This window comes from Carassius gibelio, chromosome A2, assembly GCF_023724105.1.
Source record: "Carassius gibelio isolate Cgi1373 ecotype wild population from Czech Republic chromosome A2, carGib1.2-hapl.c, whole genome shotgun sequence".
Classification (NCBI taxonomy): Eukaryota; Metazoa; Chordata; class Actinopteri; order Cypriniformes; family Cyprinidae; genus Carassius; species Carassius gibelio.
In genome coordinates this window covers 28,273,865-28,297,883 of record NC_068372.1, presented here as the reverse complement: position 1 = coordinate 28,297,883, position 24,019 = coordinate 28,273,865, and the positions used below count along the sequence as shown (strand labels likewise).

Below are 24,019 nucleotides of genomic sequence, written 5' to 3'. Positions count from 1 at the left end.
ATAACAATATAAAAGGTTTAAATCAACATATGACTCAATGAACTGCAAGTTCTGTTATTAATGCAGAAATATAAATGTTTTTATGCTCTACAACCAAGAAACCAAGATTTCCTTTCATCTGTAGATTATATCTCACCCTCATGTCTTTGTTCAGGTTCTTATTTTTCTTTTATAGCTAACCTGTGCCTTCTAGCAATTTAAAAAAATTGGTAAATGTAGGCAATTCAATACAATGACAAGGAAATACCAAATGTTTACTTAAAAATTAAAAGATAATAGTTGAATTGCATGTAACTTCATGGCTTTCGTGGCACTTGCTATATGAACAATAAACAAATATGGGACATGACTGGAATATGCAAAATGGTCTTAAAATAAGTCACATTTGCAATCTAAAATGCCTGCTATATGAATCTAAAATGTTTAAATAATGATAAACAATAGCAAAAGCAGACTTACCTTTTTACTTTTAGTGCACAATGTGTTTCTCAAATTGATGGAGATCATCACATATCATATTGAAAGTAGCAGGTGCGTGATCATGCTTTACACGCAACATACATTCTTTGCATAAAAGCAAAAAGTGACCTCCTGTTCTTGTTTGTGATTGGCTGCTCCAGGCTGTTGCGGCCTGTAACCCGATAAGCTTCTACTGTACCTGCATTAGAGTCACTCCCAGTTTATACACAACACTATTGTGTGGTTCTCTTTGTCCTGCCTTGGTGACCACCTTTCAGTTCCCTCTCTTCTAACCAAACACATGCAGGAAAAATGGCAGGAACGAATATCTCTGTGGATAAGGACCAGTTCTGTTGCTCAGTGTGCTTGGAAGTGCTATGGGAGCCCGTCACAATTCCTTGCGGACACAGCTATTGTATGGAGTGCATTAAAGGTTACTGGAGGAAATGTGAACTGAAAGCCGAATTCAGCTGCCCTCAGTGCAGACGCACCTTTAGCCCCAGACCTGCTCTGGCTAGAAACACCATACTGGCTGATATCGTGGAGAAACTGAGGAGAACCAGCATTCAAGAGGCTGGTGAGAAAGCAGCAGATGTTGAATGTGACGTTTGCACCGGGAAGAAACATCAAGCGGTTAGGTTCTGTGTCAAATGTCAGACGTTTTACTGTGAGATGCACCTGAAACCTCACAATGAAAGGAATCGTGGCAGGATGCATCCACTTTCTGAAGTTACAAAACAACTGCAGAAAAGAATCTGTTCACGTCACAATAAATTGCGGGATTTTTACTGTCGCACAGACCAACAAAGCATTTGTAGTTTGTGCTTCAAAGATGGACACAAGGGTCACAGTGTGGTGTCTGTGATGGAGGAGAGGATGGAAAAACAGGTAACAAATACTGTAGAGAAATCTGTGAAGTAGAGCTCAAAGATGGCAGAATTCTCACATGCATGGTTTTCAAACAGAAACATCTTGAGGAAGCATGGAAAAAGTCAAAACTGAGGTGTAAGGAACGAGAAAAGGAACTCCGAGATATTGTAAAATACGTCAAGGTAGGTCTTGTAGTAGAAAGCATCATGAAATTAGTTTAAATAAATTTTAATAAATTTTAATTTGTGTTTTTAGCTTGTCCTGAATCACTAGGGTACACCTATAATAAGTGTTTATATTCGGACTATTTAGATTGCTTCGGGGGTACCGCGGGGGAGTAACCCAGTACCTTTGTGATTCTTCATAGACATAAACAGAGAGAAGTAGTTCCGGCTACAATGTTCTTCCGCAAGACGCAAGCAGTTCTGTTTATTAACCGCTAGAGCGTCAAAAGTTCCCTACTGCAGCTTTAATGTTTACTTCAACAAAATGGTACAAATCTTTCCTACGAGACCACCAAAAAAAAAAACTAAAAAAACACTGTACACGACCGGAATAAGAATAAATAAAGAATAAATAAAAATACAAAAACAGAGCATATTTGTATAATCTAAAAATCAGCCATGATGCAAGGGGGAAAAAGCACACAGCTACGAAGGGGTTAAATTCTAAAACATCAAGAGTGCAGAAGAATAGGTGTGACTGTAACACACAGAGTAAACCTTTGCAAATCAGCATTTTAGCAAAACATTGACAAAAAGTAATCATTGATCATGTATAAATATATATCCAAATGCAAAGCCTAATAAAATTCAGTAATTAATTTACTAGATCAAAAAGTGATTTTGATATTCTGTTTTGGATATATATAAATTGCCTTTAACACCTGAACAATAAAGACATTATGTTTTGTGTCTTCCAGTGCACTGTAGATAAATATCACCTCATCCATTTTTTTTCTGTTGTATCAAGTAATCTGTTATGGTCTGAGAAACCACTGCAACGATTCAATGTGTGAGTGAACAGCTTTAAATTAAATCAAAACAAATCACAAATGACCTTCTTGACCGATTATTCATTCTAAAACAGAAAACACTACATGATTGCTTCTGTATTATCAGGACAAATGATTATCAAGTCGGTATATGGTAATAACCGCCATTAAACAAAGATTTATCAGTTATATACTGCTCTTGTTAACCTTCTAATCTTACCTTCTGGAGCTAATCAATGGGAAGTCCCTCGCATTCACAGAAAATGGCTTTGCTAAATAAGGTGATATAGCCTCCGTTCATAGTATTTTAAAAACATTTGCTCTATTTCTAACCTAAATATTGTATGAATGCTTAAAATAAAAGGAAATAAATACATTTTAGATATAATAAATACACTTGAGATAAATGATGTTTAGTAGCCTACCTTCAAAACACAAAATATGCATGAATTATTATAGTGTAAAAATATATCACATTAGTTCATGGTATATTCAGTCTTTTTTAGAGTGGCGAACAGTACATGTGTGACCCGACCAGTTTTTAGATAAAATGTCCTTTCTGTCACTGCTCCAGCGCTCAGCACAAGCGGTTGAGGATGACAGTGAAAAGATCTTCACCAGACTGCTGCGCTCCGTCGAAAGGAAGCATTTGGAGGTGAAAGAGCTGATCAGAGGTGAGGAGAGGACAGCTCTCGAACAGACAGAGAAGCTTCTAGAACGACTGAATCAACAGATAGTTGAACACCGGAGAGGAGAGGCCGAGCTAGAGGCGCTCTCAAACACGGAGGATCATATCCATTTCCTGCAGGTGAAGTCCTTGGTTTGAAATATGAACTGAACTGGTTTATTTGTGCTGAAGGTTACGAAACTATAACACTATGGGAACCACAAGGCCATGGTGTGGCATTCTCTTTGTTTAGGCTCTATAGGGGAATAAAGAGGTGTGGGTTTGCTTACTTTCTGTTCACTAACATGCTAGTTTTACCTGTTTGACTCACCTGTGCAGAACTATAAGACGCTCTGTGCTCCTCCTGACGCCGGGGGTCGGCCCAGCATTGACGTCCATCCGTACTTCTCTTTACTGATATTGAGAAAAGCTCTCACAGAACTGAGAGATAAAGTCAACGAGGTCTGTGACAGAGAATCAACAAAGATCGCAGAATTAGGCGAGTAGAGAAACAGATTCACAGGGTAGCTGACTATGGTGGACTTACATGCATGAAGGAATTTTGAACTGATTTGAAAATAAACATTTTAATAAATGACAAGTAACTAGAATTTTTTAAAATATTATATATATATATATATATATATATATATATATATATATATAAAAATTACGCAAAATCATGTATTTTACAATTAAATCAAATTAAATGTCCAAAATTCTCACTACAAAATATAGTTAACATAAAAACAAAAGAAACGTAATCTATCACAAATGACTTTTGTGATATAATACATTTTGAATGAAGGTCATTTTTTATTTTTAAGTTAAACATAACAAAATGTAAAATTAAAATTGTAATTGTTAACTTTTTTTTTTTTTTTTTTTTTTGCTTAGTCTGCTCTTTATGGTGGTCTTGGTCGCTAAAATACATTAAGGAAATAAAGGTTAATTAACAGATTTGGGGAATAAAAGTTAATAAATCACTTTTTTCACTTCACAAAATATCATGCAAATTAAATGATCAAGAAAAATAAAATGGTTATTTATATATATATATATACACACACACACACACACACACACACATAATAATAATCCAATAATCTAAAATTATTACAATTTCTGAATGAAACTCAATTGATTCCTTGGTTTTTAAATGACATTCCTAGTCCTCCACAGCAGACACCTGCTTAGAATCAGGATATAAACAGCAGCGGTTGAAGCTCAAATGGCTGTTGACAGCTGATACCCTTATATTTACAGTTGATGAAGAGCACAATCAGTCAGCTGAAAACTCCTTGAGCTGTCCGTTGAACACTGATACAGGTACGGACACTCACATCCCTCCCAGCAAGTGAGTCTTATGAAATTTAATCGAAACATTGGTGACCAGCTTTGGAGAATTTAACCTTTCTTCATTTAAAGAGATAGGAGCTTTATTTGCATGACTCAAATTGTTGGCAGAAAGGCGTTTCAAAGACCATGTGAAATGTCTTGCCTTAAAGTGACATCTTATCTCTTTCAGACTGATGTGATTTGACGTAGACCAAACACCGCCAACTCTTTCCTCCGTCTTTCTGGAGACACTGCAGAGGTCACGACCGACCACGAGCTGCAGCCGATCATCCAGAGCGCTTCATCAGCTGGACTCAAGTCTTCTGCACCGAAGGTCTCTCTGGACGTGGATACTGGGAGGTGAAGGAGTTTCTATTGCTACTTCCTACAGAACTGGAGGGAATATAGACCAAGAACTGGGATGCAACTCAAAATCATAGAGCGTAGATTTCTCTGATTCTGTTTGTTCCGGCACAATAAGTTTAGTGTTGAAATACACAATCCAGTACTACACATAGGTGTGTATCTCATCACAGAGCTTTAACTCTGGCATTTTATTGCATTTCTCTGGCAGAAGATACCATGACTTTTGCTGAATCGAGAGTAAACCACTTTCACACAGTCTCTCTATCCTGGTTTCTGGGTTGGACTTGGATCTACTTTAAAAACTCTGTCGGACTTTAAGCTTTTCAGCTTAGTTACACATTGTGCTCTCATTTTGTTTCAATGAACAGTTCACCCAAAAATCAAAAGGATGTCATTCGCTCACCTTGTTGCATTTGTGTTTTTCTCCTGTGGCTTATTGTAGAGCCCATGCAACATTATAAAAAGCAGTGCTTTGACCTCAATATATCTTTTTGATGGAATGACCATTTTCATTTTTGCATGAACTTACCATTTAAATAAAAAAGTGACAATATAATAGAAACAAGTGAAAACAGAACATGAATAAAGAGCACAAATAAAAGACAGTCAACAGTGAGTTGGTTCATGTGGCTGAACAGTTTATTGGTAACTGTGTGATATAAAAGCAGCAGTAACCCAGTGAGAAACGGAGATGAAGGTGAGAGGCTCAGATCTTGTTAAAGGCAGCAATGTCAACACTCTGGACCTACAACATAATGAGGAACAAGTGAAGTATTGGTCAGTATATAATGTAATCAAAGTGTGCATCTAAAAAAAAAAAAAAAACTTATCCGTTCAGATTTCACCTAACCATGATAAATTATTTTATTTTAATGAATATATGCAATGTTTTTTGGTCATTGTGATAATTTTCATTTTAATAATTTAATTTATTCTTGTATTAATTTTATTACGGTTACTGTATTACTGTAAAACACACATTTGCAAATATTAATACATCAATATAAAATCAGTTTTTTACACTGCAATATAAAATAATTTTAATTAAAAATATATTTAAAACTTATTTTTTAAATCTAGTTTATATAATACAATTTAATATATAACATTAATATAAGTGTTTTAGGTCTTTATTTTGAAAGCAATTGTTCATTTGTCCTCAATTTATCCTCCATTTTATAAAAATTACCATTATGCAATAAATTAAGTGTTTATACATATAGCGTTTTACTGACATATTTACAATATTATGGATATACAATATGCAAATATATACAGGTTTTGCTTTTAAATGTACTGTATATAATGCACAAATAAAGCCTATATTTAAGACCAGTTTTTTTTTTTTTTTTGCAACAGTATTTTATATATATATATATATATATATATATATATATATATATATATATATATATATATATATTAGTGCTGTCAAAATTAGCGCGTTAACGCATTCGATTAATTTGAAATATTTAACGCGTTAAAAAAAAATAACGCAATTAACGCGGTTGCAGTTTTTTTTTATTTCCAGTTGTGGCCTATGTGTGTTCAACGTGCAAAGAAATATGGATAAGACCAAGGAAGGACTTTTAGACGGAAAGTTTCAGTATAAAACTCTGCCGGATTACTCTTCAGTCTGCCACAAGAAACAGCAACATTAAAATCATGAACTCAAATGTCATTGTTTAAAAAAAAAAAAAAAAAAAAAAGACTGTAACAGTGCGTAAATCAGACCTTTCTGTAACGCTAACGTTAATAAGCTTAAACGAAAATAACCAAATAATTGTGTAGCGGAGTATTTTTTGTACACAGTGCCGCGAACTGTCAATCACTCCTGTGCGCGTGCATCACTGTCCTCCTCGCAGCTGCAGCAACTTGCGCTCTCTCTCTTCATCAAGCTTTAACACAAAAAGGGGACAAAAAGATCATATTGTCTTTGTGCATAGGCTATAGATTAATTAGATAAATGAATATCTAAATTTGTGCCTTGCCGTCTACGGTATTTTTTTAGAACTTAGAAAAAAGATGCTGCAGCCAATGAACAGCCAGCGGGGGCTGCAGGACGACTCAACCTCCGCAGACAGTTTTTAATGTTTATCAGACAATAAATACTCAAGATTTTGCTTTAGTATAACTCACAACGAGTTTCACACACTTTCTCCGGCCACGTTGAGTTGTTGACACTTAACAGTGGGAAAAGCGACACATGCGCTATTCACTTGTGTAACTTAAGGGTGAATGGGTAATGTAGTTTCTGCTCTGGGTGGGATGAATTAGGAAGCTTGCATTGTGAAGGGCTCTCTGAAAATCGGCAGTGCAGGTAAAAGATTAAAACCTCTTTTAAAACAGATGTCCAAATGAGCGTACCGCTTACAAGCACGTTCTGGGCGCATGGAGAGGTGGCGGTAAGCTCAAGAGCTATATTTGGAAGTGGCGGTACCGGTGCTTACTGGCCCACTTAAAGCACTGGCAATGACTATACTTTGGAATTTTTTTGCAGTCCACTTAGAATTCAACATGGAAATCATTTTTGTTTTTTATTGGCATTGATTGTTTTGAAATTCAAATGGTACTTACATGCCTGTGTTTTTATTTCTGTAATAAATATGGCTTTCAAGCCAACAGTTAATTTGGAGGATATTGATGGTTTATTGCAGGTATGTTGTTTACATGAGAAAATCTGTGTTACAAGTTAAACAAAAATTCCAATAAACAATCATATTTTGAATTTAAATAGTTTCTTTGTCTTGAGTTTACATTAATTATTTACATTTTACATTTACATATCCAAAAAGTTTCAGTCTTTTAATTGCGATTAATCGCGATTAATCGCGATTAATTTTAAAAAATTGTGCGATTAATTAGTTAATTTTTTTTAATCGATTGACAGCACTAATATATATATATATATATATATATATATATATATAAAATTATTATTTTTTTATTATAATTATAATTTATAAATATAATTATTTTAAGCCAGTTCTTTATTTTCAGGATTAAAGTAATTATGATTTAATGCAAAAGTACAATGTGATGAATGGAAACTGAAAGCTAAAAATGTAAAAAAAAAAAAAAAAAAAAAAAAGTACAATATTTGAAGACATTTAATTTTCTTTATACAAAATAAAAAATGTATTTTGATTGTGGGGAGAAACGTGACCAGATCTTATTCTCAAATTCAGCAAAAAATATACTGCACTTACGTAGTCCTCAAATTTGGTGATCTCCTCTTCCAGAATGTCTGTTCCCACTTTATCGTCTTCTACGACACAGTTGATCTGCAGCTTTTTGATGCCGTAGCCGACAGGAACCAGTTTAGAAGCTCCCCACAGGAGGCCATCCATCTGTATGGAGCGCACACACTCTTCCAGCTTGGACATGTCCGTCTCATCGTCCCACTGATCAATAAAAAACATATTAGAAACAGAGGAATTATCCTCGACACTTTAAAGATTGTGAGTGCTTAAGGTCTCGTACAGGTTTGACGTCCAGCAGGATGGAGGATTTGGCGATGAGGGCTGGTTTTTTGGATTTCCTCTGGGCGTATTCCTTCACCCTCTCTGCTTTGATACGCTCTGCCTCCTCATCTTCCTCATCACTGCCAAAGAGGTCAATGTCGTCATCGTCGTCGTCAGCGCCATTATGTTCCTCAACCTTGGGCTTCTGGACAGGAGCAGTCTTCAGATAAAACAATATGCAGGTTATGAATGACTGAATTTGTTTAATGCACAAACATTGACTTTATGAGGGCAGGATTTCACATCTACCTTGGTGAAAGTAACAGTCTTTGAAGCCGGCGCTTGGCTCTTCTCCAGCACAGCCATTCTGGACTCCAGTTTGGACAGAACTGCTCTCAGATCATCCACCACTGGAAAATTAACAGCTCTATTAATCTCACACTGATCACGAGCATCTTCAACACAGAGTAACAAACTGGATTTTCAGCCAAAACGCAGTCAATCTCTGGGTCTGTTTCAAACTATAGCATGCTGGCAGAAAATGAATGAATAAATAAATAAATTTAAATTAATAAATAAATAAAATTGAATTAAAGTCTGGGGGAAAGGGTTCAAAAACAAACCAAAAAAAAAACCCAACACAAATGAATACTGATAATATATATAAATATATAAATAAGTCAATTTAAAATGTAACTATCATAGTATTGAGATACTACTTTATTCAGTTTCAATTTCAGAGTTCTAATAATTTAGTTCTTTATTTTTTGACATGTCTATATAGATTATTAATTTTATTTTCAGTTTTATTTTGTAACATTACATGTATTTTATCAAATTTACATATTTTCTGTACTTTTTCACATTTTCTAGCAGACAAAATACTATAGAGCTGATAACTAGAGATACTCAAAAGAAATGTAAGAAAGCGTTTACAAATATACAAGGAATCATTTTTGCCACTAAAATCCAATGAACATATCAAGGTCTCACTTGAAAAAAAAAAAACCTTGCCATTTTATTATATTGCGGCATGTGAGAAGAGATGAATCATATAGTGAAATCCTACATGTTAAGCACATTTCTCAACTGTGCTGTTTTTATGCACGTGGCCACACTGGATCGCCATCATTTATTATGGCTTATTTCACTGACAAGTGTCAACAAACACCCATCAAGTCTTCAAATCAAGGACTGTGAAATTGCTGTCTAGGTAGGCAACTCATTTGATTTTGGAACAGCCATCACATCGGTCTCTTCTCATACGTACCTTTGTACAGATTCTTGTTTTCCAGTTCCAAACTCTTCATACGAGAGACCAGCTCACTCTGATCCTCAGACTTGCTGGCATTCTGACTCTGCAAAGCAGATGGAGGACAACTGAACTACATCTCATAAAGGACTGACTGTTAAAAAAAAAAAACCACACCATGCAGGGCTGTGACTGCAGACAAGCCAAATAAAAGATTTGTCACCTGTAACTAAATAGAAATCATGTGGATGCACTTATAGCATGATATGTTGGAAACACTAAAATAACATTTTACTACATGAATGTGCATGCATTTTACTTAAACGCTTAAACTTTATATGAATGCATGAAAACTGTCATGCATTATGTCTGTGCTGTTATAAAACATCTGTTTTGTAAGTGTCAAGCAGTAATGTGTATATGATCCACACTGCTCCAGGCTCAATTGACATGCTTTCTTTCAGACCACCCCACAGCACTTACGGTCTTCCTCTCCCGCGTTTTTTGAGTGCGAGTGTGCCCTTTATTACTCTGCAGAGCGGTCTTCGCCTGAGAGATTCACATTTAACCACCACAACCACAAACAAATCAAAGAAAGAGACAGGGATAAAATACTATAACAGCAAGAGAGTTTTGCTCTATTAAAATTCAAAGAAAGGAAGTGATCATAGAAAACGTGAATGCATGCATTACATGGCTTTTTTCTTCTTCACTTTAAATTGGTCTTTTAAATGACCTTCATGTTGCTGAGACCTATATTTGTGCAACTGTGCACAACTCTTTTCAAGGACAAGAAAACCCCAAAATTAAACTTTGCTTAACATTATCATGCACATGGCCATCCAAGAAGTAGAAGACAGTTTCTTCAATAAAACAAATTTGGCAAAATTTTGCTTTGCATCTCTTTCACACCAATGGATCCTCTGCAGTGAATGGGTGCCATCAGAATGAGAGTCCCAAAAAACATCACAATAATCCACACCACTCCAGTCCATCAGTTAATGTCTTGTGAAACAAAGCTGCATGTTTGTAAGAAACAAATACATCAATGACTTGTCCTGTATATTACAATATTATGGACTTGTATTTTAGCCAGAAGCAACAGCTTAAGAGTTAAATAATGTATTGTAATTGATGATTGGAGTGGTGTGGATTATTGTGATGGTTTTATCAGCTGTTTGGATTCTCATTCTGACGGCACCCATTCACTGCAGAGGACCCATTGGTGAGCAAGTGATGCAATGCTACATTTCTCCAAATCTGTTCTGATGAAGAAACACACTTCTACATCTTCAATGGCATGGGGTAGGTACATTTACAGCAAATTTTCATTTTAGGGTGAACTAAAGATATGTTTACAGTTTCTCAAAATCCAAATAAAAAAAATGCAAGCACACATTTGCTGTGTATTCATACATAAAAGCACAAAGCATAAACACACTAACATCGTCAGGCAACTGCACAGCAACCTGCTTCCTTCTTACAACATTAACGCTGATAGATGAAAAAAAGACTGAGTGTAGCACACAATGCAAAAAGCACAGGCACAAACATAACCAAAGATGTCATGCTGGGAAGGAGATCAAGCTAGACCTACTTGCACGACAAGACAGTTTGCTACAGTGAATTTAGGTGAACACAATATTTGACGTCATCTCTGATTCTTAGTCAATGCAATAGAGTTTTCTGAAGTGTCTAGTAAGCATATGCTTTGGAGATAAGGGAGGTGTCAAGTATAACAGCTGACAGAGGAATCAAAAAACTGCAGCATCATTGAGAAGAGACCGTGGGAGCTTCTGTCTGTTTTGGGAAATTTATGGAGCAGTATAAGAAATCTGCGCATGTGATTTTAGAAAGTTACATCAAAAATAAATTAAAATATTGACAAGCAAATCTGCAAAAATAGTATATAATATTAATAAATATAATAAATAGCAGATCAGAAATTAATTTTAATTGGTCCTATCGATGTACCAACTTTTTTGCCCAAAAGATATACATATACAAAAAAAATGTTCTGGAAAAAGCAAAATTAAAATATTTTTACATTCATTATTAGTTTTCAAATGTAAAGGTCCATTCAAAACTATTAACATGCAGCATAATGCAAACTTTTATCAGTTTCCAAGAAATACATTTTGATAATTTAGGTGTTTTAGTGAAAATTAAATGTATTTTTTTTACAAAATACAGCTCACTGCCATTAGATCTGGAAAATACATTCTATTGCAATGTCTTTGCTGCTGACAATATAAAATTAGAGAATATAGTGTATATTGCAATGAAGTTAAAATATTAAATTTGACGTTTTTGTAGGAAACAGCATTATCTGTATAATTATTTTTTATTTCATAGAAGTACTTAATTTGGGCGATCAATGGCCCAATATTAGCAAATATAATACATATGATGTAATATGTTTTGAACGCACAACAACAAAAGCTCAGTTTTCTAAAACAGTTTCTGTTTGTTAGAGTTTCCATAGTATAATTAACTCAACCAATGGCATATGTTTATGTATGTATGTATGCGTGTATATATTCAGGTTTATGTTTAAATTCAAAACGAATTAATCCACCAAATCTCCCGCCCTTCCAAATCCTTACACGGTTCATAAATCGTGTACATGGGTTAATAATCTACATGTACAGTTTGTTAATCCATAACTACAGCTGATTTTATTTCTCCCTGCCAGGGGCACAGAGGGGGTTCTGTAAACATGCTAAAATAGCACTGGGATATTTTTGGAGTGGGAGTGTTTGTACTGTAGCTCCAGTCTTGACGATCAGCAGCTGAACTAAAAACTATCCTGTCAATTTTCACTTCCAACTTGGTCATAGCGTCATGAAGTGGAATTAAATAAGCCCTTCAAATTGGTCCCATGCAGGACTAGCGTCAATAATAACTCTACTTAAATGTGCTTCACAAGACGATTACAGTACCGATTCAGTTGCTCCAAAAATGAGTTGAGATTATGATTTCTTTCATATTTCGGAGGCAGTACTCACTCCGGCTAGGGATTGCTGGATATTCTGTCGGGCTTTAGCAATGTCCTGCAGGATGGCACTAGCATCTTTCTCCTGGAAGGGTACAGCGGGTTAAAAAGGCCCATGTCAAAAAAAAAAAAAACAGCAAGAGGCTGTGAGTGAGCATTCAAGCAAGCAAACAAAAATGCACAGGTGCATAGAGAAGTGCTGTCAGTGCAGACTATTCAGCATATGAGTGAAAAGAAAACAGACACTTGGAAAATAGATAGATGGACGTACAGCAGCTGAGTACACAGGAACTCATGCCTCACCATGAGGAATCAGTCACCCTCATTCATCAAGACATTTACTGGTTTGTGTGAAAAGCCAAATGAGGAAGATTTTTTAGACTCTCAACTTATGCTTTGCTGTCGGTCTGTACCTGAGGTGTCTGAGGGATGCCATTCATGCCCTCGTAGAAGCGTCTCTCGGCCTCATCGTATCTGGACTTGTCAAACCAGATGTTCTCCTGGGCAAGTCCTTGAAGTCCACTCATTGTGATGCTTAGAACACAAAAAGATGTGAGCATCAGAATTAAACATATAGATTTAGAAAGACTCAAGTACAAAAAAAACAAACAAAGAATTCAAATGCAAGTCTAATGATTATTATATATATATATAATTAATTCAAGACAAAAAAAAATGCAAAAAGCATTAAAACATAAAGCAAGCATAAATCAAGCCAAGCACCATCCATATGTGCAACATGTATGAATACATCCTTTTCAGTATTTTCAGAACTTATGGCAATTTATTAGTTTCAGAACCATTTCGTTTTTATTAGTTCTACTGAATTTGGATTTTTTTCCCCCTTACAATTTAAAAAGTATTCAGAATCATTACTAGAGTTTTTACTGCATTCAAGCTTTTCTCGTTAAAAAAAAAGTTAAGAACTTAAGTTATTTGTGGATTAATGCTTATTGGAGACGCGAACCGTTTCAAACGATTCAGTTCGATTCGGTAAACTGGTTCAAGAAGAACCGGTTAAATCGAATGATTTGTTCGCGAACCGGACATCACTACTCTGCCAATGCTGAATAAAGTCGTAATTTTTGGACCAAAATGTATTGGCGATGCTTCAACAAATTCTAACTGACCCTCTGATGTTACATGGACTACTTTGAAGATTTTTTTATCACCTCTCGACAGTATACCGTACATACATTTTCAATGGAGGGACAGAAAGCTCTTGGACTAAATCTAAAATATCTTAAACTGTGTTACGAAGCTGAACGGAGATCTTACGGGTTTGGAACGACATGAGGGTGAGTCATTTATTGGTGAACTAACCCTTTAACTTTAGCAGCCGTGATGGACAATAACTAGTTAAATACAGCTAATGCAAGTAATTTTACTGTTGTTGTTTTTATCTGAAAACAAGGAACATATGCCATAACAATAAACAAACAAGCAATGAAAAGAAATCAGACAAACAATATAATATACTGGCAAAATGGGAAAAAGTATTGCAACTAATGTACCTACCTAAACCAACCTATCATCAGTTTATACAAATATCTATACTTCTCCTTAATATACTGTACATTTCCACACAATGAACCACCAGTGTGTAAAATCTACTGTGAGATGCATTGCATTTTGTATTCAAGTATGTGAAAGACCTTATTGTGAAAAAAGCCTTCATTAATCTATTTGTTATGATCTAATTTAATTCTTGCCATGAACAGATCAAACAGACCTTTACTGTCAAAGTCAGAATCAGTTGTTCAGAATGATAAATTAAAGACTGCAAATGATCAATAGTAAACCCTGTATATCTAAACACCAACTTCAAGATGCAGGAAAAAAAAGTAGTAATGTTTTCCAGGTCTCGCATTCACATGGATTTTGTAGAATGGTTATTTGGATTGAAGTCCATTCAACCACTAAAACTAAAATTATAACTTTTTGCTAACACGGGTTGCAGACAATGGGACAGATTTTGCGTACCAAAGCCCTTGGATTAGTTTCACACAGATCAACTTTCACCCAACAGCCAATGGTGACACGAACCAGGCTGAGGCTTTTGAAAGGTCTTTTTTTTTTTTTTTTTTTATAAAATCCACAAACAACTCACAAAAACACACCGTTAAATAAATGAGAAGGCAGTTCCTTAAAGTTAATTGTCCCATGCCCCTAAACTAGCCATACTTGTCCCTTTTCTGAGGGGCACGTTCAGTCTCCGAGAAGACCCTCTTCCTGTTACTTTTTGGGAGCTGCCGATCGGGTTCAGACGAGGAGCGCTGGTGGGTTGAACCCCGGTGCTGTTGACGTGATGCATAAGAACGGGTGTACGTTTGGTTCTCCTCCTCTTGCAGTTGTTGCGCACCGTTGCGTTTAGCCCTGAAGACAAGGGTGCGGGGAATTCGATCTTTTGGGGAAGATGAAACCAGAGGTGTCCCAGTCCCTGCGCTCAACAAGGTTTGATATGCATCATCTGCTTGCTCGTATACGCTGCGGTTGAACCAGACCTTCTCTCCTCTAATGCCCTGTGAGGTCCGATCATGACACAAAAGACCTTTTTCTTCAGGACCCTGATTTTCAGACCGGGACAAACGAGTGTTTTTCCTCTTTCCGTCATTTGAATTCGGCAGATTCCTTGTCTGTTCGTGTTTAGTTTCTTCTTTGCCTCGAGACCCCCGCTGGTTCTCCATTCTCTAGCTCATTCACAGCATATAAGGAAAAAAATAAAAATAGGCAGATGCTGAAAAATTAGTCTAAGCTGATGTTGGACACAGTAAACGAGGACAGAGAAGGAAACAACTAAGCGCATCCAGAAGGCCTGCAAAACAGCCAGTCTATATCAGCAGAAGGCTAATATTTCTCGAGGGAAATATTCCAATAGGGATTCATCAATGGAACCAATGAAACAAATGGAAGTTTTGAATTAAGACATTGTCAAATTTTGTCAATTTTAAACATGCAGTCTGGTCAAAGATAACAATTAGAGATGTAACAAGGCTTGCCTAATGATATGTGATGATTCAAGTCGGTTGAGATGATAAACAAAACCTGATATAATTGGAGCTGAGGTTTATATGAATGGAACTTTAAAGGGGAACTTCAGAAAAGGTATAGGCCTGGATGGTATTTTCTAGAGGTCGACCGAAATTGGATTCTGCCAATATCGATAGCTAGGTAACAGTAATAATAAATGTTGAAATTACCACACTCTAATAGGGCCCAAATCTTTTTTTTTATTGTTTCCTAAATTCCATTTTATTTCTTTCCAAATTCCTTTATTTAATTTTTCTGGATTCCGTTTTTTTTTTTCCATTTTAATTTTACTCCACTCCTTTTTAATAGTTAAATTAAAGTTTATTAATCTTAAAGTAATAATGCTTGCTTAAATTTCAGCAATAGTAGTAGGCTATGTACATTCTACTGAACAACAGACTTCAAAGTCGGACTTTTATTTTGATAGGCTGCAAAATAAATGAATTCCTTTACAATTCTGTGCATGTGATATGATGCTTCTGCTCAATTCAAATGGTCAAATGCTCATGAAGTGACTCTCAAAGCAATTTTGGAGATGTTCTTCATGTGTTTTCGTCCTCATTTAGAGACATCAGACGCTGAAATCACTGCATGCGTCGCACACTAAACTGTGAATTCCATTTTTATGAATGGATTCTTCGATTCGTCCCCGTTTTCTGCATCGCGGGAAAACATAGGGCCCTACAATTATACCAGCACAATGTATACTCACACACTTTAACTGCTTCTATTATTGAGCACTTAATGATAGTCTAACCAAAATAAAAGAGCTGCGCTGAGTCGGAGAACTGACCCTTTAATCACACACACACACACACACACACACACACACACACACACACACTCCAGACTAGTCTCGTTCAACTCAAGCAGTGGTCTAAAACAGTTTATTTATTCACCAAACGGACACAAGTTTACTTAAAGAATGAACAATGAGGTAAAGATAATTTGAAGTTCAATGTTTAAAAAAACGGAGCAAACGGAAAGAGCAATCTATATTATAGCTTAATAAATATAGCTTATATATAAATATAGCTTAATAGCTTAATGAAACATACAGACTTTATTAGAGCCACAATATACAATTCATTATGCACATTAACAACGATTCGGGTCAAATACAATGTAATTTAATAGAAAACTATGTGAATGGTGCTCTCATGCGCGGTAGTTTTTTTGTCCGTTTCTCGCCCTGTTCAACATCAAGCGTCACGTGTCTAAACAAACAGCACGTGCTGTCAGTGATTTCAGCCACTAGAGGCCGCTCTTGCACTATATAATGAAAACAGAGCCTTCTCAGCCGCTCCAGCAACAGACTCAAACCAGGGAAACTATCAGCCGCTCCAGCAAGGGAGGAAACGCGGAAAACTATCGGCATGGATTTTTGCCGATAACCTATTGTTCCAGCAATCAACTATTGGTACAGAATAATTGGCAAAACCGATAAATCGGTCGACCTCAAGTAATTTCTAGAGCCAAATATATATATATTAGGGCTGCAACTAACGATTATTTTGATAATCGATTAATCTGTCGATTATTTTTACGATTAATCGATTAATCGGTTTATGTACTTATATTTTAGTTTTTTCCATTTTTCCCCCAAGGAAATTATTAATAAAGGGTCTTTATCATTCAGCATAGATTTGTAAGAGATTTTAACCATTTTGCATTGTCATATCCTCATCAAAAATATACCTGGAGTTGTTTTATTATGTTAGTAATCCTTTGTCGAACTCTTCTGCAATCAAAACACTGACCCATACTCTACCAAAATTCACAAGGAGATTTCAAATATTGTTTTCACCATGGCAGTCCTTAGAGCTCCTAAAGTAGTTTAACATCCCAAACAAAGCTTAAGGAATCTTTGAGAACATATTTTCACGAAGTATAAGGATAAAACAGAATAAAATTGCAGTGCATTGTATTTTATTATTTACTGGGAAAAAGCTTTATAGCTTATGCTGTGAAATTGTAAACAATCCTTCGAAAAAAAAAGTGCCAATGGCATGAAACCTGAATGGAACTCACAATTTAAAGTAAAATCCATCAGAAGGTTGTCCAGAAAAAAAAAATTGGGGCACACACAAAAAACCTGCTGTGTGAAAAAGAGCAGTGAATACTTAGAAAAGAAGTGCATTTTAAATATACTCAAACATTTACCTCTCTCATTCAGTCATAATTAGGCTGCAAGTCTGAATTATGAACTGGTAAACGACAAACTGATCACATAACATGTTTGTAAAGCTTAAAATGTTAACTGTTAAAAAGCAATGTTATCAGCTTTTACGACTAAACATTTGCAAACAACCTTGTACTGGAGAATCTGCACAAATAAAATTCTTAGGGGCCGTTCACATATCGCACCTAAAAACGCGTGGAAAACGCTAGTCGCGCCGCTTTCTCCTTCTTTCCAAAGCGCTCGGGCAGAAGCGCCCCTGAGGCGTCTGCCTTTGCTAAGCAACCATGACGTGCTCTCTCCATGACGTGCCCTCTCCATGAAGACCCGGAAATTTCAACAAAGGATAAATGGATGCGGTGTGGACGCGCCTGGAAAAACGGGCGCATCGCACCGCGTGCGTGTCGGGACCGCGTCGCTTCCATTATGAGAATGCATACTGCGCGCCTACATAGGAAATAACGAACTTGAGCACGCAAAAGACACGATATGTGAACGGTCCCAGTTCAGTAGTGCAGAGTTTACAGGTTACTCTTCATTTTGAAGGCTCAAAGTAGAGTAAAGTACTCCCACTTCCCGCTGAAGGCTGCAGAGACGCTGTTCGGGAAGCACGTGACATAAAACGAGGCCAGCTATTGGCTATTCGCTACTTCACCTGCTGTACTGGCTGAGTAAAACCTCCGGTGGCTCATTACTGCCACACTTTGGTCACCGCAGATTTGAAATATGCACGAAATGAGCCGCTTATGGCAAATAAAATTTATTTAGCGACGAATCGATTACTAAATTAGTTGACAACTATTTTAATAATCGATTTTAATCGATTAAATCGATTCGTTGTTTCAGCTCTAATATATATATATATATATATATATATTAGAGCTGAAACAACGAATCGATTTAATCGAACATTTACCCCCGTTTTTACAAAGTGGGAGTACTTTACTTTGAGCCTTCAAAATGAAGAGTAACCTGTAAACTCTGCACTACTGAACTGTTTAAGGGGCCGTTCACATATCGTGTCTTTTGCGTGCTCAAGTTCGTTATTTCCTATGTAGGCGCGCAGTATGCACTCTCATAATGGAAGCGACGCGGTCGCGACACGCACGCGGTGCGATGCGCCCGTTTTTCCAAGGCGCATCCACACCGCATCCATTTATCATTTGCTGAAATTTCCGGGTCTTCATGGAGAGGGCACGTCATGGAGAGAGCACGTCATGGTTGCTTAGCAAAGGCAGACGCCTCAGGGGCGCTTCTGCCCGAGCGCTTTGGAAAGAAGGAGAAAGCGGCGCGACTAGCGTTTTCCACGCGTTTTTAGGTGCAATATGTGAACGGCCCCTAAGAATTTTATTTGTGCAGATTCTCCAGTACAAGGTTGTTTGCAAATGTTTAGTCATAAAAGCTGATAACATTGCTTTTTAACAGTTAACATTTAAAGCTTTACAAACATGTTATGTGATCAGTTTGTCGTTTACCAGTTCATAATTCAGACTTGCAGCCTAATTATGACTAATTGAGAGAGGTAAATGTTTGAGTATATTTAAAATGCACTTCTTTTCTAAGTATTCACTGCTCTTTTTCACACAGCAGGTTTTTTGTGTGTGTCCCAATTTTTTTTTTTTTCTGGACAACCTTCTGATGGATTTTACTTTAAATTGTGAGTTCCATTCAGGTTTCATGCCATTGGCACTTTTTTTTTCGAAGGATTGTTTACAATTTCACAGCATAAGCTATAAAGCTTTTTCCCAGTAAATAATAAAATACAATGCACTGCAATTTTATTCTGTTTTATCCTTATACTTCGTGAAAATATGTTCTCAAAGATTCCTTAAGCTTTGTTTGGGATGTTAAACTACTTTAGGAGCTCTAAGGACTGCCATGGTGAAAACAATATTTGAAATCTCCTTGTGAATTTTGCTAGAGTATGGGTCAGTGTTTTGATTGCAGAAGAGTTCGACAAAGGATTACTAACATAATAAAACAACTCCAGGTATATTTTTGATGAGGATATGACAATGCAAAATGGTTAAAATCTCTTAAAAATCTATGCTGAATGATAAAGACCCTTTATTAATAATTTACTTGGGGAAAAAATGGAAAAAACAAAAAATATAAGTACATAAACCGATTAATCGATTAATCGTAAAAATAATCGACAGATTAATCGATTATCAAAATAATCGTTAGTTGCAGCCCTAATATATATATATTTTTTAAATGTTTGCCTATGTAGGAGATCCCAGTTTATTATTATTATAATTCTAATGATGACATGAGTAATGATACATGGTGATATTAATACACGCTTATTCCTTCTCGGTCTCTCTTTCTGCCCTACAGATGGCTGAAAAAGGTGAATGCTGTAGCAGCAAAGTGTGGGACTACTTCTGCAAATACTTTAACTTTAGTATTATAATTTATTTATAGTACACACACAGACTGTTAAAACCAGCTTCAACTGGAAGAAAGTAAAAGTGTTAAATGTTTAAAATCAGACTGTTTTTTGATCATTAAAAAATCTATACTTTTGATGTGCAATTGTATAGTCATTGAGACTGTAATCTAAGGCTTTTTTAACATAAATCCCTTCTGGAAAGTGGTTTATACAGCCCACATACATAGAACAGGCAGATATTTTGCTATTGAATTTTGTGTAAGTGCAGTTTACAGGAAATGGGTCTAATATCCAGTTTATTTTCAAAATCAAAATATCAGCTTATAAATCGACTCTTTTCGAGTTAATATCGGCATCGGCCCCCAAAATCCATATCGGTCGGGCTCTAGTATTTTCTTCTAATTTTGTCTCTGTATAATGCATATTAAATTAGTATTTAAGCACAATGCAGGAAAACGTTGTATCGCTGCTGTTCCATAAGCGCCACCTGCTGTCAGAATGTTAATCTGTGCTCGTGTTGCCAGTTGGCCATTTTGATTTAATGCAGATGAATTTGATTAGTAAAAATTTTAAAACAATCTGTTTTTGCTCTAAATTTTTTAACTATACAATCAAATTTGAATCAACAACAGCTCATGCTTCATGTATGCAGCATCATTGTTTGGATCATGATAAAAATACAGTTGTTTCCTTTAATTTCAAATGAAAGAGTAAAGGAAAATCCTTTGTTTATATAAAGATTAATTGTATTATTTATTTGATTTGGTATTTAAAATTTTTGTTAAAACAAATGTGAAAAAATCGTATTGTGAAACAGTATCATGAAACGTATCGCACTGCGAGCTAGTGAATCGTTACATCCATTGACAATTACCAAATCGTTATCTCTTTGAATTTTTTTTTTTTTTAAATCAGCCATGCAAGTTGAACAAAACAGCATGAACAAGAAGTTAACTTTTTGGCCATACCCAACAGTTAACATAAAATTGCAGTCAAATGCCAATATTTTAAAATGCATATATTCTATCTTATTTTTAACTTGATGATGTGTAATGCATGTGCAATTTGCTGTTGATTACCACATCTTTTCTCTAAGATAATCACCTGGTTAATAAATGCCATCTGAACAATAAACAGGAAAATCAGAGAAATATGCACACAATCCCAAATCCCTTCACTGGAAACTATCCTGAGCTGTGATGTGAAAAGCAAAAGTCTCCAAAGAATATTAAATGTACATTTAAATGTCATTACATAAAGTTGATCTCATTTAATATTTTAATGTCGGTCAATGGAAACATGGTTTAGTTTAATAGTGCAATTAGGGCATCTACCAGGAAGGACTAACTGGACCGTGCTAACCTGCCAAACCTTGATTGGGCCAAATGCTACACCAACAGCTGAAACATTGGCTATGCGAGACATGAAACACATATTGTAGTGTACATTATGTGAAAATGGTAACAATCACGTTGAAAATAGCCAGGAACATTCTAATAACGTGTTTTTAAGGGTGGGAGGACAGTAGTCAAATCATGTCCTACCCTAAGAGAAAATAACATTGAAAATGAGGCGAAGTCATGCCAAAATTCAAACTCCAACAAAATCCAAACTCCTAAACTACATTAACTATTCTTTAGCTTGAAAATCCACACAAATTACAAACACATCATGCAGTGCATTTCCACACTCACCCACTGAAGTGTTCAGCGAAAACAACAGATGACGAGGGCTTTCTACCTTCCCTTTAACAATGAGCATTTAATTATTAGATGAGCTGAGAAATGAGCATCAAGGACTAACTCATCTGAAACCAGTGGCCCACAAAAGACTGACTAAATGGGGCAAATTAGCCTGGGACTACAAGCCTGTAAAAGCATAGATGGGAGCGGAAAGTTCTGCAGGTGATATACTGACAATGTGCAAATGTAAAACACACAAAATGACCAATGCAATCTACCAAGGATTTCCATATTAGCAACTATCCCAGACGTGTCAGGCCAGAATAGGTTAATTTAAGACATGCTTTTTAGGCTGAAATTTCAATAAACTTATTTTAAGTGAATGCTGAATCAGTTTTTATTTAATAGCAGAATATTTAATATAATTTTATTTAATTTTATACTCCCCTCCCATAAATATTGCATTTGAATGGGAAACTCCTACAAATGCAATAAGGTCAGCCGTTAGATTAATTTTGTCCACATTTTCAAAGCTTATTTTCCAGTGTTTTTATTACATCCTGACAGTAGTTTTTTTATGCTAAAAGAGGGTTTAAGCTGTTAGTTAATCGACCCAAATAGTGATGAAGACATATAGCATTATTTTCCATTATTTCCAAAATTGACCAATAATAAGAATTTTATAAAAGGTAAGGTGTGCTTGTTTACAGTGTCCAGTGCTGTTATCAAAAATGTCTCAAGAAAGAGCATGTTTGATACATCAAATTATGGTGTTTAAAACAAGAATAATTAAAGTTACAAATTGTATTGTTTGCCATCTATCAAGCTGTCATTTTTAAATGCAAAGCATGATAAAAAAATATACTGTTTAATTGTAATGAATTCATAAAATACCATTAAACTTACCTTGGCATTTCAAATGGAGAGAAATTCATATTATGAAGTGAAATAGAGGCACGTTTTATTTGTGCCAATTAAAAAGGGGGAGTCAATGAGACTGACACTGGCTTGTAGGACATGGAGAGCAAATAAACCCGAGTAACACGTGTAACCCAGATTTAAACCAGCTGATAGAGACCTGTAGGTCAGGATTAGATGACACATACAGATCCGTTACAGATGCTTTTTATGACCCACCCTGTTTATGAACACATGAAACACAACCTACAACACTGAAACTTCATGTATGCTGTCACCTTCAACTCCACATGCTTTCATGACAGTTTTATAAACTCGTGAAACATGGGTTTTTATCTACGTCTGATAGACTGTGAGTCCGTGATGTGGAGGAAGCTGAACAAGTTCAGGGAGGTTTAACAGAGTTTCACCACGTGGCGCGACATGCACAGCGGAACACTTCAGTAATAACACGATAAAAGTAAAATATGTTTACCACTTATCGTGTTAGTGAAAACTAAAATTTTACTTACTTTCGAAGAGTTTGATAAGTGACAAGCGGTTCGAGTTCAACTTCCCCACCGGAGTCCCTATTACAGAAAGAGACTGAGAAAACCGGGTAACGCGCACTTATAGCTGACAGAGGGGTTTTCATTTACATTTAATTGTTCGTATGGTACTATTCTACAAAGGCCATACGATTTTAACTTTCTTATATACGTAAATATTAATAAACAATTGTTTAATGTTATGCAATATGTAAAAACTTGTAAAATGTAGAAGAGTGCAAGGATGTTATGAATGTCACACCCCCAGAACTGAGATGGTACATTCAGTTACGTTGCAGTGAAACATTCCGTCCTCGTGCCCGACCTAACAGCTGCACGTTAATACGAGTTCAGATTAAAGCTATTAAATCAAACAAAAACTACAAATAAAAACTTTCTACTAAAATTCTGGCTTTTTATTTTAATTATTGTGATACTTTCTGCCTTCTCTTTAGCTCTTAATTAATGCTAAAACTACTTCGGAAATAGTTATTATTTTATACTTCTGTAGCTTCTTACTTCTGAACGACAGATGGGTATTATCTGACGATGTCACCGAAACATTGTTTTACATCATTAGGACACATTGCCCCAGTTTCACAGACATTGCTTAAACACTAAAGTGTGTATCTGAGCTGTTTTAACTGAAAGCAACTTCCACTGACTGATCTTGAAATATATCAGTATTTGTTTTGTCTCAAGATGCACTCAAGAAATGATTCTTCTAATATAAGGCATGTTAATAAAAAAATACTTAAACGTCCTAACTGAGCTATGGCCTAATCCTGGTTTAGCCCAAACCTTGTCTGAGAAACCAGGGGCCTGTACCAAGATGGTAGCTCAACAAATTCAGAGTCAAAGGATTAGTTTTGAGTTAACAAAA

The 24,019-nt window shown here is 35.8% G+C and overlaps 2 protein-coding genes across 14 annotated transcripts; one reads left to right on the top strand and one right to left on the bottom strand.

Annotated features, from left to right (window-relative positions):
* Nucleotides 1-400: 400 nt before the first annotated feature.
* On the top strand, nt 401-5,154 carry ftr87 (finTRIM family, member 87). The gene is made up of 6 exons (XM_052534203.1): nt 401-1,347; nt 1,425-1,511; nt 2,898-3,131; nt 3,330-3,489; nt 4,257-4,319; nt 4,519-5,154. Exons 1-6 carry the CDS (start codon nt 772-774, stop codon nt 4,521-4,523), a joined length of 1,125 nt encoding a protein of 374 aa, XP_052390163.1. The 5' UTR covers nt 401-771; the 3' UTR covers nt 4,524-5,154.
* Nucleotides 5,155-5,311: 157 nt separating this feature from the next.
* On the bottom strand, nt 5,312-23,436 carry LOC127936382 (elongation factor 1-delta-like). Of its 13 annotated transcripts, XM_052534189.1 has the most exons (11): nt 23,122-23,204; nt 21,704-21,754; nt 14,590-15,095; nt 12,819-12,939; nt 12,419-12,490; nt 9,894-9,959; nt 9,429-9,516; nt 8,468-8,568; nt 8,178-8,378; nt 7,904-8,098; nt 5,312-5,439 (listed from the first exon to the last, which is right to left on the bottom strand). In XM_052534189.1, the coding sequence occupies exons 3-11, from the start codon at nt 15,090-15,092 to the stop codon at nt 5,401-5,403; spliced, it is 1,386 nt and encodes a 461-aa protein (XP_052390149.1). In that variant the 5' UTR covers nt 15,093-15,095; nt 21,704-21,754; nt 23,122-23,204; the 3' UTR covers nt 5,312-5,400. The 13 variants fall into 13 exon arrangements, with proteins under 13 accessions (XP_052390149.1, XP_052390155.1, XP_052390152.1 ...); XM_052534195.1 differs by lacking the exon at nt 14,590-15,095 and having other exon boundaries at nt 23,122-23,258; XM_052534192.1 differs by lacking the exon at nt 9,894-9,959.
* Nucleotides 23,437-24,019: the final 583 nt, after the last annotated feature.